Source organism: Hippocampus bargibanti, linkage group LG02, assembly GCF_051943395.1.
Source record: "Hippocampus bargibanti isolate YZ-2025 linkage group LG02, ASM5194339v1, whole genome shotgun sequence".
NCBI lineage: Eukaryota > Metazoa > Chordata > Actinopteri > Syngnathiformes > Syngnathidae > Hippocampus > Hippocampus bargibanti.
Genome location: NC_142735.1, coordinates 28,556,493 through 28,574,103, shown reverse-complemented (window position 1 = coordinate 28,574,103; position 17,611 = coordinate 28,556,493). Strand labels below are relative to the sequence as shown.

At 43.8% G+C, this 17,611-nt stretch overlaps 3 protein-coding genes across 4 annotated transcripts in view; 2 read left to right on the top strand and 1 right to left on the bottom strand.

Annotated features, from left to right (window-relative positions):
- acin1b (apoptotic chromatin condensation inducer 1b) overlaps nucleotides 1-12,641 on the top strand; it is a 33,291-nt gene extending 20,650 nt beyond the window's left edge. Inside the window, exons 18-19 of one of the 2 annotated variants that reach the window (XR_016114287.1) lie at nucleotides 7,549-7,650; nucleotides 12,511-12,641. The gene's annotated coding sequence lies outside the window, so the exon portion shown is untranslated. Of the gene's footprint in view, nucleotides 1-7,548; nucleotides 9,083-12,510 lie in introns of those variants that run through there. The other variant, XR_016114286.1, reaches the window with a different exon arrangement.
- ajuba (ajuba LIM protein) lies at nucleotides 70-12,520 on the bottom strand. Its single transcript, XM_088990763.1, has 8 exons — nucleotides 10,253-12,520; nucleotides 4,013-4,114; nucleotides 3,875-3,942; nucleotides 3,738-3,800; nucleotides 1,605-1,735; nucleotides 1,485-1,536; nucleotides 1,303-1,371; nucleotides 70-616 (listed from the first exon to the last, which is right to left on the bottom strand). Exons 1-8 carry the CDS (start codon nucleotides 11,562-11,564, stop codon nucleotides 500-502), a joined length of 1,914 nt encoding a protein of 637 aa, XP_088846889.1. The 5' UTR covers nucleotides 11,565-12,520; the 3' UTR covers nucleotides 70-499.
- An 843-nt stretch (nucleotides 12,642-13,484) lies between the features above and the next one.
- On the top strand, nucleotides 13,485-16,023 carry mrpl52 (mitochondrial ribosomal protein L52). Its single transcript, XM_088990765.1, has 5 exons — nucleotides 13,485-13,571; nucleotides 13,791-13,860; nucleotides 14,617-14,684; nucleotides 15,565-15,629; nucleotides 15,772-16,023. Exons 1-5 carry the CDS (start codon nucleotides 13,538-13,540, stop codon nucleotides 15,925-15,927), a joined length of 393 nt encoding a protein of 130 aa, XP_088846891.1. The 5' UTR covers nucleotides 13,485-13,537; the 3' UTR covers nucleotides 15,928-16,023.
- Nucleotides 16,024-17,611: the final 1,588 nt, after the last annotated feature.

Genomic DNA, 17,611 nt, shown 5'->3' with positions numbered 1-17,611 from the left:
AATCTTGCATGCACCCTGTTAGGGTTCGGGGGGGGGCTGGGGGATATAATTCAGACACGGACCACATGGGAAGCATCAAAATCTTTTTTATATGAACTCTGAAATGTACAACCACAAAAGGAGTCATTACATCTATTAAACACAAATGTGTTGTTACAGCATACAGAAATAACAGTAATTGTCCTCAAATTTGACTTAACGAAATCTCAAGAGCGAGATTTTAAGTGCAAAATGTTTGCTAACAAAATATGTACACTTAAGCAGGATCCTTTTTTGTGTTCTTCTACAGCAAATGAGCAGTAGTCTCGTTCCTGTTCCCTTTTTTGTGTTTTTTTGTGACCATACAGTAAAAAAAAGAACAACAGCAGGTTCGGGCGCGGGGGTTGTAAGTCAAAAAGGTGCCGCGGGAATGTCTTCAAAAATCAGCAGTTACGTGTGGAAAGTCAATAAAACCAAAGCGGGCGCAAAGGGGAAGTCGGGTCGGGGGAGGGGTGGTTGGTCAGTTTTGCGCAGCGTCGCTGCAAACGCGGGTCATGTGACACGGATGGCAGAGCAGATGAGAGTCCAGGGGGAAACACTGCGAGCCGGGCTTATCAGAGAGTTGCTTGCCACACTCCTGTAAGGGGGAGGGGGGCATACAGGAAGTGATGTCAGCCAGCTAGTGCACAAACAAAGCCATAAAATTATAATCTACCAACGTCTACTAGCCTAATACTAACATTGCTAACCTAATACGGTTAAAATACTTTAACACAATTTTTTTGTAACGGTTGAATGGAAGTAATTGTTCTTCTGTTGATTAGCGTCATTTTAGATTTTTTTTTAATGTTGAAAATCTCCATTTTCGAAAATTGGGATGCTAATTTAGTCAATTATTCCCCATAGAAAAACTTATACTGTGACTGTTAAGTGTCCTTGAGCGTTTTGAAAGGTGCTTATGATTTAAATGTGTTATTAATATCTTGATTTATTTACCTAGGCGCTTAGAAATGAAATGTATTATTATTAGCTATCTAGCTAGCAATGGCGCGAGCTAGCTATTTGCCATCTATTTGCTATCTAGCTCCCTGGCTGCTATCTAGCTAGCTATCTATTAGCTATATAGCTGGCTGCTAGCTATTAGCTATCTATTTGAGTTACTTCCGTGTTGATTGAACGCTAGTGCATGTGGCTGCCGCTGCTCACCCACAGAAAAACTCATCCTGTGACTGAAAAGTGACCTTGAGAGTTTGGAAAGGCGCTTAGAAGTGAAATGTATTATTATTATTATAAAAGAAGTGTTTGGTGTTGCGTCACACTCACCTCACAGTGGTAACACTCAAAATGGTAGTCCTTGTTCATGGACACAACCCTGAGGATCTCCTCGCTGCCCTGCAAAAATCAGTCCAGAAGGAATTGAGCTCATGTTCAAAATCTGGCCCGTTTGGATGCGATTGTCAAAAATGAAAAAAGACCCCAATTTTGGAAACCGTGACGACGCTCACCTCGGTGGGCAGGATGGGCTGCAAACAGGCAGCGCATTTTGGGGCAAAAGTCCTGCGGGGATAGAAAAGAACAAAAAGTTGAGAGGCTGAAAATTTAAGAAGGTGCCGAGACGCCCGTACTTGTTGTAGTCGGCCACGCAGTAGATGTTGCTGTGTTGGTCCACGGTGAAGGGTACCCCGTCCAAGGCCTTGGCGCACACCACGCAGCGGAAGCAGCCCGGATGGTACGAGTTGCCCAACGCCTGCAGGATCTGCGGCCGCAAAGATAATATTGGAGACGCCGCTTGGGGCTCGCCGTTCCCGCGCCGCTTTTTAAATAGAACGGATTTGTTTCATCCAGAGGACTGTGACAAACTCCATGGGGAATCTTTGGCATTTTCTCATGTATTCAGAGCTGCGGTCCGTGTACAGCTACTGAAATAGTGTTTGGGAAAACTTTTCCTTGGAATTTTGCAGCAAAGTAGGAACACTTTTTTTTGGGTGGGGTTGGAGGAGGGGGTCACGCAAAAAAACTCTAACTGGACATTCCCTTAACGGGGCTGTGACATCATAGCCATTGGAATCAGTTGCAAAATGTTTAGGAAAATCTTGCCCCAGAATGTTGCGGCAAAGTAGGAAGGTTGAAGTCATGGGGGACTTTGCGGGAATGTTAATGTTTTCAAGTGGGAATAACTTTGGAATTTCTTCAAGGAGATCATCTTTGATTTGAAAATTGTTTGGGGGGGAAAAAAAAAAAAAAGAGTTCGAAAATTTTCATTTGGAGAATCTTCTCATGGAAGACATTTTTGGGACATTTCAGATCCACCCACCCCAAGATGAATAAAAGTTGACATTTTTGATGGTTTTAGTTTTTGAGATACAGTATGTGGAAAGATATACTCAATTGATACAAAAAAAATGATTGTTGAAATGTTCTCACGGGAATGGTGGGAATTCATTTCCTCATACAGTCACGATAGTCCAAAATGGATTCACACAAAGGATAATAATAATAATAATAATAATACATGTCACTTCTAAGCGCCTTTCAAAACTCTCATGGTCACTTTCCAGTCACTGGATCAGTTTTTTCTGTGGGTGAGCAGCGGCAGCCACATGCGCCAGCGTTCACTCTACCTGGAATAACTCAAACAGATAAAAAAAACTATCTACTAACTAGCTACCAGATAGCCAATACATAGCCAGCCACCTAGCTAGCTAATAGATATCCAGCCAGCCGGATAGATAGCTAACAGATAGCCAGCCAATCAGCTATATAGCTAATAGATAGCTAGCCAGCCGGATAGATAGCTAACAGATAGCCAGCCAATCAGCTATATAGCTAATAGATAGCCAGCTAACCAGTCAACTAGCTAATAGATAGCTAGCCAGCCGGATAGATAGCTAACAGATAGCCAGCCAATCAGCTATATAGCTAATAGATAGCTAGCCAGCCGGATAGATAGCTAACAGATAGCCAGCCAATCAGCTATATAGCTAATAGATAGCTAGCCAGCCGGATAGATAGCTAACAGATAGCCAGCCAATCAGCTATATAGCTAATAGATAGCCAGCTAACCAGCCAACTAGCTAATAGATAGCTAGCCAGCCGGATAGATAGCTAACAGATAGCCAGCCAATCAGCTATATAGCTAATAGATAGCTAGCCAGCCGGATAGATAGCTAACAGATAGCCAGCCAATCAGCTATATAGCTAATAGATAGCCAGCTGACCAGCCAACTAGCTAATAGATATCCAGCCAGCCGGATAGATAGCTAACAGATGGGGAAATTTGCAATCTACAGCAACAACATTGAAAGTAGTAGGGGTGAAAAGATAAAAACAAAGTATTCTTTGCACAAAATAAAATGTCAGGAGACTGAAATGTACAACTGCAGAAAAAAAGGTTTCCTAAAAAGAACTGTACAAAGTATAAAAATACAGTATAAAAAACATTTTATATAGTGATATATGTAACTGTAATATCAACGCAGGGTTTCATAACTGACTCGGCAAACATCTGTGTTTGAGTATTACTAGATTGGAAGGTCCCACCAATTAATTGGGTGGCCGATTTTAGCTTTAAAAAAAAATAACCAAAATGGCTTTTCTTTGTTGTTTGTTGTTATTCTAGGCTAACGTGATCCACCCTGACACCGAATTGATGAGCCCTGTTCTAGTTTCAAATATTGTAAAACAATCAAATATTCTGGATGTAATTCATGTTAGTTCTTTGAAAAAGAAAAATAACTTGAGGTCAAGGGTCAGCTCACCTGTTCCAGAATGAGGTGGCCGCACACGCTGCACTTTTCGGCAGCGGCCTGGAATCCCGAAAACTGCAGAGTATGGGAAAAAAGAATGAACATTGGCAAAAAATAAATAAAATAAAATGCAAGGAAAAGAGACTCACCATGTAATCTTCTTTACAGTACACAGAGCCATTAACGTTATAAAAGTCCTTGTTTCTCAAGGCACGCCCTACAAAAAAAAAAAAAAAAAAAAAAACTTTAAAAGCCATTTTGCGCAAACTTAGGTTTATTTAACTCACCACAGGATACGCAGGTGAAACAGCGCGTGTGATAAAGGCTGTCCAGAGCTTGGCAGGCATTGTCCGCTCCATACACGCCTTTTCCACACTTGATGCAGGTCCCTACGTTGGGGGGAGGTCAGAAAGGTGAGATTTGTGTCACTCCTTCCCACCGTTTGCGTGGAGTTAGGATTCACACCCAGGAGCCAGGCCCGTTTGCTCAAACGCCGCCGACATTAAAGGGAAATTCCAACACTTCCTGTCAAGCCCCCCTACACCCACCCACCCACTCACCCGTCTCACACGTTCTTTGAAGCAGGAAACTTGCATTCTACTTGTTACCTGAGGCGCAAAATGGTGGATGGGTGGGGATGGGTGGGGAGGTCATCGGGATGAAGCCCCTGATAGAGGAATGGCCAAGATGGCTCGTCATTGGCTTAGGCAGCAATGACGACTCCATTTTCGGTGCTTTTCAAATTGAATGAAACATCGTCAGGCAGTCCGAGTGGTGTGATACACCCCCCCCCCCTCTCTCTCCCCCCACTTCACCAGCCAGCTCCACCCCACCCACTGTGATCTATTCCGGGACCTGTCCACATTTTTTTTTGTGGCTGAGGGAGTGCCACGCAAACAAAGAATTCTTGTGCTCTCCTGAAAATCAGCATCGCTGAAATCCTTGAAAAAAAAACACCATCAGACTTTTAAGACGAAAAAAGGGATTTTTGGTTAAAAAGTGCATCCTTGGAAAACTATTTAGACAACTCTGAAAAGTTGCCTGCCCCATTTTTCACAACTTGAAACACAATAAGACGACTAATCGCAAAAAAAAAAACATTTTTTTTATTAAGGATGTACCTACCACAAATGCTCCCTTGCTTTATTTATGGTAAATATCCCTTGCTGATGATTTTGCTCCAGTTGTCGTTTGTCCATACACTTCCCGGCAGGTTGCACAATACAATGTTTGTGTTGCGTCGTCTGCTACAAGCCACGTGAACTCCTCTTTCCACTATTCTTTTAATAATAATAATAATAATAATAATAATACATTTAATTTCTAAGCGCCTTTCAAAACTCTCAAGGAAACTTTACAGTCAAGGGGTAATGTACGTTTATGTTAGCTTCTTCGAAATCTTTCTTCTGGGGCTGAGGTTCTGTTCGTCTACTTTGGAAAATGATACGTAAATGCACGCCCTTATAACGCTCGGGAAAGCACGAAGCAGGCTTCTTATTGGCTGCCGTGCTAAGCGTGCAAATTGCCAAACGAACCGAAATTTCCAAACCAAAACGAAGAAATCTGAATAATTTATACAGATTTCAAAATCTTTGTGCAAATGTTTGCTTTATTAAAAAAAGCCAATGTTTGATTTGAAAAAAATATTTCGTTATTTTTTTCATTTACTTTTTTTTCTCCAAAAAGTCGACGTAAAAGTTGCACGCCCCGGGCGTCCAGGCAGACGTTATTCCAGACACTGACAAATATCACATCTGACTAATTTACATATTTTGCACCGGTGGTCCGTGCATCGGTGAACAAAGTCACGCGGTGACTCAGGGCCATCACGATGCCGTTAATGTCGGATTTTTGTTGGTGAAAATGTGTCTGCGTCGTACACCAGCCATGTCTAAACTGTGGCTTGGGGGCCCAATACGGCACATTGTCCATTCTCATCTGGCTCACCGCCTCCTTCATAAAATCAATCACATCTGACCCATGTCTAGAATGAAGACATTGGGCAGTAGTGCTGTTAGCTGCGTGTACTAAGTGCTGCTATTTAGAGGCTCAAGTTGGAACAGCAAATTAGTAATCGAGTCAATGACTGAATGAGCCCCAAAACGGTGATTTTCTACATTAAAAAAAATGTAAAATGGCGACAATCAAAATAGAATGATTACTTCTGTTCAACTGTTACAAAAAGTTAGTTTAAAAAAAAGTGACGATTCAATTTTCAATGTCAATTCAAAGCTGTGAAGTGTTCTTGAGTTTTGAAAGCCATTTAAAAATACAATGTCAATACAACAAAAATGTATCTGCATGTTTCAAATGAACCAAAACATGTTTAAAGGACAACCAACGTCTCCGGACAAGTTGTGTCCATAATTTATAAAATGGCTTCAAATGACTTCTACGGAGCGTATTTTACAAAGATTTCACCAGATATAGCTATAATTTACGTTTTAAGACTCGCGCTGAATATTCAGGAAGTCTTGTTTTTGAGTTGGTGACGAGTCCGTACGTCACGTCAGAAAAAGACCGTCTCCTCACCGTAAAAAAGACGCATTGTAGCATCTTTCCATCACGTCAATGTATTTTGCTGTACTTGTTTGGTCTGGGGACCTCATGTTGCACCCAAAAGCCGCCAGAAGAGGGCGTCCAAGCGCCTTATAAGGAATTTATCAGCCTGTGGAAACGGAGGTGGCTACAGGAAGTCGCCATTTTGTGCCTCTTTTTTTCCCCTCAATGTTGCCTCATAATGGCACAAATAAATTCTTTAATCGATTGCAAACATGTATGCTTTCCTCTTCAGAACTATTTGAATCATATTCATAACTGGATGTGTAACAAGAAAGCATATTCTCCGAATCTGAAGCCATTGTTTTTTATTCACTAGCAATGCAAGACGTCTTAGCGTGACGTCACGAACTGGAGGCGGGACTTTCTGAAAATGCCCAATTCGCAGCTCAATTTTTTTGGGGTAGATTTTGGACACTTTCAGTCATTTTTATTGGTGTTTTGCATTTGACTAAAAATATCATACTGTGTGTTTTGGGTATTTTAGATGCTATTAAACGTTTTTCTGGTGTCAGTTAAAAAACAAAAAAAGTGACGTCGGTTGTCCTTTAAGATAGCTGAAAATTAACATAAAAAAGCAAATGTGAAACACAGAATTCAAAAGCTTCAAGCAAGATTCAAAAGCTTTCCAGTGGTACCTCACTTATTAAGCTCTGCCAAAAATTAAGAAAGTTATGATAGTTTAAACTGTAATAAAGAACTCGGTCACAGATTTTCATTTTTTAACTGTGTAATTACATGCAGAAAATCCCCTCATATTTCAAAAATTAAAAATGCCATTATTTCCTTATTATTTGTCATAGACAATAATCTACACATCATTTGAAAGCTATTTAAATGCACTTTAATGTGGTATTATAAAATGCGTGATGAATTATTGAAAATTTTTGTCACATCCCTACGAATAGATAGCAAATACCTAGGAAATAAAATGCTCGCAAGGTAGCCCACCAGATAGCTAGCCAGATAACTTATTGGAAATGTCACAAGTGTATGTTTAAAAATACAGTGATACGTTGGCTTACGAACTTAATTGGTTCTCAGAGTGTGTAAGGCGAGAAGTGTGTATCCCAAAAATTAATTTCCCATCGGAAACCATTAAAATGAGAATAATCCGTTCCCAGGTCCCCATAAAACATAATTTTCTAAGCCTTAAAACTACACAAAACGTAACTTATTTCATGTATAATAAATGTGCTATGGTATTATAATTAAAGAAATAAGCTGTACTGCATAATAAAGTCGTTTTATGTACCTTTGTCAGATGGTCGTTGATGGAATGGAGTGGCCGGTTTCATCAGCATTAAACACTTGATGCGGAACGTAGCCTTCTTCTTTCACCATCTTGAGGAATGATCCCTTGGAGGTAATTTCTCTGTGATAATTTTACCTAGTTCCTCATCAATTGTGTTCTGTTTAGCTGGGTTGATGGCTTTTTGCATCAAGTGTACAGATGGCTTGTGCGGGTTATTTGTGGAGCCTGATTGATGGGAATTTTAACCTTGCAGTCTACACTCTGCCTTTTGACTATCATAGTTGAAATCCATTTTCTCACTCACTCTGTCGTCTGCCTGTCTCTTTAATGTTTAAACCACCTCCCCTCACTGCTGCGTTCTTGACCAATCACGTGGCTTTAACGGAAGACTGGGGGTGGGGAATAGAATAGAATAAAAAAAGTCGGCTGCCATTTTGTTGTTAGAAGAACGTGCTCGTTCGTGAACGACACATCACTCATTGAGGCAGCTCTGTGTGCATCCCGAAAAAAAGTTTGTATGCCAAGGCAAATTTTTCATAAATTTAACGTTTGTAAACCGAAAAGTTAGTAAGCCAAGGGTTCGTAAACCGAGGTATCACTGTACATAAAAAAACACATTTGGACCTCGTGAGCAAGTAGCCTTGATCTTGCCAGCAAGTGTGCGCTGCGGCCCGCTATTCGCCTCTATTTCCGGAAGCGCAGCCCAAACTATGGTTGAGGGAGTGTTTATGAAAACCATTCAACTTGTGGTTACGCATCCACTTCCTGGCCAAATGACGAAAGGCAAGGCTCATATTTCTTTCCCAATAGGCAAAGCACTTCGCCCGCCGGTGTGCGTCCCCTGAGGGAACGCATACCTGAGCAGAAAAACAGGCTGCAGCACACCGCCCCAACACACACACAGTGAAGCATTACTGTGGCCTGAAGTCACCAGGGGAAAACACACCCTGCCACAAAGAAACGACACACACACACATTCATCCAGCCACCATAACACACACCAATTCAACACGCACTGGGCCCCTTGGCCGCCTTGTATGACTCAAACGAGTGGCTTGAGCTCATATCCCAACCGTGCAATTTTCTCCCAGCATGTTATTTTATACGTCGGATCCCCAGCATCAGGTATAGCAAAAAATGGAAAAATGCTTTTACGATATCGCTTTGGTGATAATTACGTCATAGTGACGATCAAAAGGGCCAGTCTCCAACGTGTCCGGATTAGTTTTTGAAAACATGCCCGCATGTCTCAGCAGGTTTGATGCGGTAGAGACCAAAATATGACGACCAAAAAAAAAAAACAATAATAAGAATGAATTTCACCGGAAATCTGCGGTATCGCGTGAGCTTGAGTGCTTTGCTCTACGTGACCAGGATGATGGCGTTGAGAGAGAGCAGTTGTCGTGCCCACACTTCCGATGTCTTGAACCCCTTTGTACTGTTTGTCTTTATTCTGTCTAATTTGTCTCCTCACGGGGATGCACGAGGACCAACATGAGGAATCGATATTGGTCAGATACCGGCTTTAGTTGAAGATATCGGCTGGTGTCAAAGTCAAGGCATGGCGGCCCGCCACATCATTTTATTCGGCCCACGAAAGCAAATCAAACGTGTGAAATTCCATGCTCAACTATTGAGATCGCTAGTTAGCTAGGTCTCTTTATATTCAGCTCGCTGGCTAATCCCTTACATCACAGGTGTCAAAGTCAAGGCCCAGGGGCCAAATCTGGGCCGCCACATCATTTTTATTCGGCCCACGAAAGCAAATCCAACTTGTGAAATTCCATGCTCATCTATTGAGATAGCTAGCTAGATAGCTAGCTAGCTCTCTTTCTATTCAGTTAGCTGGCTGATCCCTTACATCACAGGTGTCAAAATCAAGGCCCGGGGACCAAATCTGGCCCGCCACATTATTTTATTCATCCCGCGAAAGCAAATCACACTTGTGAAATTCTATGCTCATCTATTGAGATATCTAGCTAGCTAGGTCTCTTTATATTCAGCTCGCTGGCTAATCCCTTACATCACAGGTGTCAAAATCAAGGTCCGGGGGCCAAATCTGGCCCGCCACATCGTTTTATTCGGTCCGTGGAAGCAAATCAAACTTGTGAAATTCCATGATGCTTGCGAAAGTCTGAACCAATTCTATTTGTCGAATGTAAAGCACAAAAACAATCATTAATTTTTACTTCAAATCTGGAAACTAGTTATTCATTAGTTTGTTGTGCGCTCTATATGTAATATGTGGAGGGGATGAAACATTTCAATGCCTTCCCCAAATTCATAACGGCCCCCGAGAGGAAACCGTCACTACAATGTGGCATACCTGCCGCCAAAAATCACTTTGACACCCCTGCTTTAAGATATCGGCTGGTGACACTGCCTTCCTTTTCTGACAAAAAGGAAGTCCTTCTTGTGAGTAAGTGCCAGTATGTAGAGTCTACATCGGCACATCGGCGAATTATCGGGTGCTGATGAAGTTTCATACATCGCAAATTATCCTGATATTGGCACTCTGTATCACCGAGGTACTCCAGGAGTGTATTTTGTTTTTCTACTTTCATTCCTTTCATCACTTTGCTGCTGTGAAATGTAAATTTCTCCACTGTGAGACTAATAAAGGCATATCCAATCCAATCCAAGACTGCGATTGGACACAAGCCAAATCTGGCCAAAGGGTGTTGGAGCCACACGAAGAGGGAAATTGTCTTACCAAAAAATTCCTGACGGTTCTCGGCGGCGTCTCGTCCGGCGGGAGCCCCGAGATCCTCCTGAGCCCTGGTGGCGGACGACGATCCTAACGCCGCGCCGGGTTTGGTCAACGCCAGCGCCACCGACTGTTCTTTGAGCACGAGACCCTCCAAGAGACCGAGACCGCTTCCATCCAGCGCCGCATCCCTCAGGAGAAGTCGGGTTAGCTCTTCCTGGTAGCGCATCCCGGGCAAGTCGGAGTGGCGGCTCTTCTCGCCTGGCGCGCCCCCCCCTTCACGGCCCCCGGCTCCCGACCGCTGCTCGTCCCACCATTCGGGTCCCGCCTGGTAGCACGCCGCGGCGGGACTTCCCACCGCCGGCGGGTACGAGTGGCGGCTGTCGTAGGCGCCTTGCCGCATCCCGCCGCCGGGATACTGGGTCCAGACTTCGGCGGGGGTCCTCGCATAAACGGGGCCAGTCTGCAAAGACGGGGACTGCTGTTGCGGCGGGACGGAGTAGCGGGAGTCGTAGCCCAGGCTGATCCCGCTGGTTCGGTTGCTGCTGCAGCGGCTCCCCATGGGGCTGCCGCCCCCACCGCCCCCTCCGCTGGCCGTGCTGGAGGCGAAACTGGACCGAGGGCTCACCAGTACCGACTCCTGGAGGCTGAAGGACGAACACGGGCTCATGGCGGGCCCGGGGGGGTAGAAGAAACCGTCGGCCAGGCGGTGCGGCGGATGAGACAGGGACGCGGGTCTCGGGCTCTCCCACAGTTCGCTCCCCGTGCTCAGACGTTTGTAGAACAAAGCCTCCTGGAGGGAAAGGCGCTTGTGTCTCTCGGGTTCTGGAAGGTAGCCAGTCTCGGCCGTGCCTCTGGGACCTGAGCCGTAAGCCACGGCGGCGGGGTACGGGGGCGGCGGCGGCTGGGAGAGCAGCTGCTGCCTTCGGACCAGCTGCTGGAGCTCCAGGGAGTAGCGGCGCTGGTTCAGGGACGCCTTGTGACCCGGAGCCTCGCATTCGGAACCCGGGCCGGACTCTCGCCTCAGGTGGGAATCCAGGCCTTCGCCCAGGTAACACGAGGCCCTTTGCTGGGGGGAGCGACGCCTCAGCGGGGCCAAGGTGGTCGCGTGAGGCGCCTGTTCTCCGTCCGGCTGCGCAGACGACGGCTGCGGAAGCGGCGAGGGGGGCATCGCCAGACCGGGACCCCCGCCGCTGTTCCCGTTGCTGTTGTTGGCATTCCCGACCCCGTCTGTTTTTTTCTTGGAGCTGTTGAACTTGACGCTGCCTGAATCTGTCAGCTTCAACTTCTCCAGCAATTTACTGATCGGCCGATCCATGACGTCAAACGCTTCCCCGAATGTTCTTACACCCTCGGGCGCAGCTCAAAAAGTGAACGGATTGATTGACTGCAGAAAATAAATAGCTAGATAAATAAAACCAAAGGGGGTCAGCAGGAGGACTCAAGACATGACTTTATCCTGACTATTGGCCATCAGGCGGACAACCTACAGGCGCCCCATCGGTCTAGTCGGTGGAAGCACACATCCTAGCGGTGGAGGGCCTCCTTTGTGGCCCCTCGCGTGGCTCCACATCTGCATTGTCCCTAGGTTTAGCTAAGATTTACTTTTGGCTCGATGTGATGGCGAAGTTGAACTTCTATCATTGGCTTAAGGGGGGGTGTATACTCAAGACAACAGATCCGCCTGTGCACGACTCACCCGTCTCCTGCCATTCATCTCGGGAATAAACACAACAAAAACCTCGCTCGTAGTCCACAAGAAAACGTACGCGGTGCTCGACCCCGTCCCGGTCGTGGAGAATTTAAGAAAGACAAGGGCAACTCTGTTCTGCCGACTCCTTTCCGTCACAAAAGACCTTCTCGGTATAAATGAAATCCCTCCCAGAGTGCATTGCACGGTGGACAACTTTCTTTCTTTCTTTCTTTCTTCCCCTAAATAATGATTTACCTCCCCCTCTTTTTTATAGTAGTCACGAAAACTCTGGATGTCTTATCTCACTCCGGTTACGGATTTTCAAATTAAACCACATATTGCTTTAGTTGTGTTATGACCAACTGGTGGCGGGGGTTTAGTGTTTTATTTTGAAGACCAGACAGCAACCATATCGTTCCGTCACTGTGTCACTTGACTCTTTCGTCGTTCCTTTATCAGTCAACGGCGGCGGCTTGGTGCCCCCCTCCGCCCCCCGCCCCCCGGTTGCAAACCGGAACACCTCATATTATTTCATACGAGTTCTAATTTTATATTCTTGTTTCACACACAGCTCTTCGACTTTACTTAACGCGAAAAAAAGATCACAGGAACAATGTGCGGCTTTCTTTGGGTGGCACTATTTGATTGTACCAGCAGCCTGTGGAATGCGCGGAGGTGCACAGTCGGCGTGAGGCGGCCTCCGGGGAGAGATGGAGCCCTTCACCCCGGATTCCCCCCCGTCGCCGTCGGCCTTCCAGATCATACTCGCCCCGTTCGCCTCTCCTGGACCTGCGAGTGGCAACTTGTCTAAAAAGCTAACAGAGGAATTCTTCTGGGCTTTCGTATCGCAGCCAAATCCAAACAACACTTTGGAACGTAGCAAATACAGAACCTGAACATCAGGAAGCACGTGTTCACAACGTTAAAACTGTTATAACCTCGTTATTGGCTTTACATTAATCTATGAGTGTACTGTTTTGTGAAGACAACAAGTCGGTTCTTAACCTTGTTAGAGGTGGCGAATTTGCGCATTCAGTGAATTGGTGAAAAAAAATCAATACATAAAAACACATTTATTAAAAAAAAAAATCAGATAATTAATTAAATAAATAAATACATACATACATACATGTCCAAGGCATAAGTGTCACTTTTGTTTAATTGTGCATTAACAGAACCAGCCAGTGATGGCCAAGAAGGCATAGCGAATTGACATGTTGAGTCGAGTGTGTTTTAAACCTCAACGATAAGAGGCTCCATCGAACCCCTGAGACGGATTTAACGAACCGCATTTGTAGAGTAAGAATTTCAAATGAATGGTTTGAATCAGACGCAAAGCGCGGAAATATTTAAGTTAAAAATGCATGATTGGTTTTGGATGATTGAAAATGTGGAACAGGGGGATTAAATATAAAAACCCAGGTGTGCTAAAATAATGGATATGCGTTGAACTATAATGGTTTACATTTTGCGAGAAATGTAGAAATACTATTTAAGTTGACAGGTTGGAAACCACGCAGGGAAACCCAAAAGGGCGTTATGGCATCATCTAGCGGCAATTTGGTGTACTTGCTGTCATTTACTGTGGCGCCGGCAACATGGCGTCTCCCATAAGGATCATCTTTATCTCCGGTGAGACAAGATATTTTGCACTCGTATTGAAATGGGCTTGCTATCCGAGTCGATTTATTTGCTTTTACATGGTGGTTGTATTTTCGTCTGCCTTTTAAATTCTCCGTAAACAGAACGCTGACGTCCTGTTAGCGTGGTTATCAGCTAAGGCCACGGTGTCAAGCATAAATTCACGACGCGTTTATCGCGTGTTGCTCTGCCGTTTTTTTTTTGTTGCAGCGTTCAGACACTCCTGTCGGCGGCTGAGCACGACGCGAGGAGCTCAAGGGGGAGAAAAGTGGAGAAAAGAGTACGTAGCACCCAAATGTTGCTCAGGTGTCAAAATCGAGGATATAACCGTGATTCGCGAACTCATGGAATAGGGATATGTGTACCCGAGTAGAAAAGTACAGATACAGTGGTACGTCGGTTTTCAACAGTAGCCAAAATGGAACTGTATAGTGCCACTTAGCAGTTTTTTTGACAACGATACTAGTGCAGCGTGTTCTACCGGAAACAAATTCCTTGTGTGTTCTACATACTTGGCAATAAAGATGATTCTGATTCTGATTCTGTTCGAAAACTGATTTGTTCGAACACCGAAACCATTTTCCCATTATAAATAATGTAAATCATTTTAATCCGTTCCAACACCCTGAATGTTTACCTTTTTAGTACAGTATTTTATACATTATTTTATGCATGAAATTGTACATTAGAACTGACCAACACATAAAATGCAATGTATATCTCAGGAAATGTTAAGCAAAATGGCAAAGACACAAATAACATAAACATAAATGTAACCCAGGCTAATTGTACATACGGAAAGAAAAGTATTATGAATAGGATTTTTTACCTTTGTGGTGGTCAGCAGAAGGCGCAGGTGGACGGAGGAGGAAAATTTATTGTTTGGAAGGAGTATCGAATATTTTGTTCAGACTCCGATTTGTTTGAACTGTGAGTCGTTCGAAAACCAAGGTTCCACTGTACTTGTAGAATACGTGTGTCGATTCAAACAAATTACAGACCACCTAACGATGCCCATTTTTGATTGTTTTTTTAGGCATGGACTTGCACGCACTGGCAGCGAATATGGACCCCTGACAGATCTCCCCGATTGGTCTTTCGCAGGTATACATTCACTGACACAAAGTTAATATATCTCCTTAAAAGACAAGCGACGCCTCCGGACAAGTTGTGTCTACTGAGCGTATTTTAGAAAGATTCCACAGCATATAGCTATATTTTACGTTTTAAGACTCGCGTTGAATATTCAGGAAGTATTGTTTTTGAGTTGGTGACTATTCCTGACGTCACGGAAAGAACGCCCCTGACCGAGAAAGGACACACAATGCATTTTGCGATACTTTATTTAGTCTGAAAACTTTGTGTTGATCCGTGTTGATGGCGAAATTAGAAGGAAAACGCATAAATAACGCGATGGTGAATCGTGTGTTGCACCAAGACAACTATTTGATATTCGCTGACAAAAATTCCCACCAGACAAATTAGCCCGTTTCCACGGAGCTTTGTCGCCATCTTCTGCATTTTTTTTGTGCTACATTTTTGTCCAGAGGCCTCAAAATGACACGGAATAAATTCTTTAATCGATTGAAAACATGTATGCTTTCCTCTTCAGAACTATTTGAATCATATTCATAACTGAATGAGTAACAAGACAGCATCTTCTCTGAATCTGAAGCCATTGTTTTGATTCTCGAGCAAGGCAAGACGTCTTGGCGTGACACCACGAACAAGGGGGCGGGACCTTCTGAAACTGGCCACTTCCGGGTTCATTTTTTTGCAGATTTTGGACACTTTAAGTCACTTTTATTGGTGTTTTGCATTTGACTAAAAATATCCTACCGCGTGTTTTGGGTATTTTAGATGCTATTAAACGTTTTTCTGATGTCAGTTAGGAAACAAAAAAGTGGTGTCGGTTGTCCTTTAAGGCTTTGTGGATTTCAGAAAGGATCCACTGGGTTCCAATTCTGCTTATATTGTTTTGCAGATGGCAGACCAGCACCACCAATGAAGGGCTTTTTGAGAAGAAGGGAGGAGAGAGAGAAATTGGCGGTGAGTATTATTATTTTTCTGATTAAAAGACATATTTTGTGTCAATCTTATTTATGGTAGCATGAAAAGCTACCAACATTTTTTTACCATGAAAAATTCATTTCTTAAGGTGAACTTTAAAAAAAAAATGTCTCTTTCACAGAGGCGCATCGTTATGCTCGACTCCGAGATTGACAAAGGCATGGAGTTGTGGCGGCAAAGACAGGAAGAAGCTCAAAGGATCGAGGAGCACCAAAAGTCTCTGCTGCTCAAACCTAAAGGGAAGCTACTCAGGAAAAAGAATGAACCTCAAAGTTAGCAACACCTTGCTAAATAAACCCCTCCTTCCCTATTTCGTCATTGTGAAACATCAACATTCGTGTTGCATTTTCATACAATAAATGATGTGGACTGATTTGGGGGCCATCTTTGAGTCTTTTCTGCTAGTGAAGTTTTTCCACCTTGCACTGGAGGGCAGCATTTGCCCACTAAATGGGCATCACATTGTAGGATCAGGCGCCATTTTGTGCTTCTCTGCAAAGGGAGGAACCCACTTTCAGCCTCTTCAGTTAGCAAAATATGGCCCGGGGGCAATCTATGACCCAATATCTTCTTTAATCTGGCCCATCAAGCGTTTTTATTAATACAGTCTACAATTGATTTTAGTCTTTATATATATTTCAGTGTCAATGTCACAGATCCTAGGTGTCATCCTTGACCGCATGCTATCTTTCCACTCCCATATAAATAACTTAACCCGATCTGCTTACTTCCACCTACGCAATATCAATCGTCTTCGCCCGTCTCTCACTCCTCGCACCACTGCTATCCTCGTTCATAGTCTTGTCACCTTCCGGATTGACTATTGCAATTCACTTCTCTTTGGTGTCCCTCAGAAGGTTCTCCACAAACTTCAACTCGTCCAGAATTCTTCCGCCCGGATCATCACCAGAACCTCATCCTTTCACCACATCACCCCCGCGTCCTCCAAGAGCTCCACTGGCTCCCGGTCAAATATAGAATCAACTTTAAAATACTTCTTTATCCATTTAAAGCTATCCATAACTTTGCCCCCCAATACCAACTGACCTTCTTCAAATTTCTATTCCCATTTGTTCCCTCAGATCCTCTTCCTCCTTCCACCTCTGATTGCCCCCCCTGCCCGTCTCAGCACGATGGGGGACAGGGCTTTCAGCTGCCTGACCCCAAACTTTGGAACTCACTTCCTCCCAACATTCGTAACATCGATTCTCTTCCCACCTTCAAATCCCATCTCAAAACACCTATTTAAAATTGCATTTTGTCGCTCTATCTCTTGTTTCTACTTATCATTGTATTTTATTTATTGCATTCTACAGTAAAGTCTCGTTATATCGATATTCAAGGGAGTCCGAAAAAATATCGATATAACCGGGACTATCGATATATCCGACCCTGTTTGCATGTAATTTTCTCCGTGCGTGCATAGAAATAGTATCGATATAACCGGGACTATCGATATAACGAGACTTTACTGTATTTGTAATTGTATTTTATTAATTATAGTATCTATGCTTGTCTGTGACTGTAAAGTGTCATTTAGAGCTTTGAAAGGCACTTAAAATAAAATATATTATTATTATGTATCTTTTTAAATTATTTATTGTCAATCAAATATTTTTTTTCATTAAGATGGTGACTGCAAAAACCATTTAAAAAGTAAACACATGGACGATAAATATGTTTTTCTTTCATATTTGCTGTATGTTCCATGTTCTCCCCGGGCCCGCGTGGGTTTTCTCTGGGGGCAGGCAGATTGAACACTCCAAATTGTCCCTAGGTATGAGTGTGAGAATGACTGCGTGCCCTGCAATTGGCTGGCCTCCAATTCAGGGTGTCCCCTGCCGAGTGCCCGAAGACGGCTGGGATAGGCTCCAGCACCCCCCGCCACCCTAACGAGGAATAAAACATTGTAAATTAATTGGGGAATTTAAAATATACAGCATGGCTCTTATTAAATAACC

Bases quoted from the DNA above. Each gene is read 5' to 3' on its own strand.
- mrpl52 (XM_088990765.1), top strand. From the start codon at position 13,538: ATGGCGTCTCCCATAAGGATCATCTTTATCTCCG. The intron at 13,861-14,616 runs GTACGTAGCACC...TTGTTTTTTTAG, and splicing joins GGAGAAAAGTGGAGAAAAGA to GCATGGACTTGCACGCACTG. The intron at 15,630-15,771 runs GTGAGTATTATT...TCTCTTTCACAG, and splicing joins AGGAGAGAGAGAAATTGGCG to AGGCGCATCGTTATGCTCGA.
- ajuba (XM_088990763.1), bottom strand. From the start codon at position 11,564: ATGGATCGGCCGATCAGTAAATTGCTGGAGAAGTTGAAGCTGACAGAT. The intron at 1,736-3,737 runs GTGAGCTGACCC...TTGCGGCCGCAG, and splicing joins GCCACCTCATTCTGGAACAG to ATCCTGCAGGCGTTGGGCAA. The intron at 617-1,302 runs GTGAGTGTGACG...TCCCCCTTACAG, and splicing joins TTGAGTGTTACCACTGTGAG to GAGTGTGGCAAGCAACTCTC.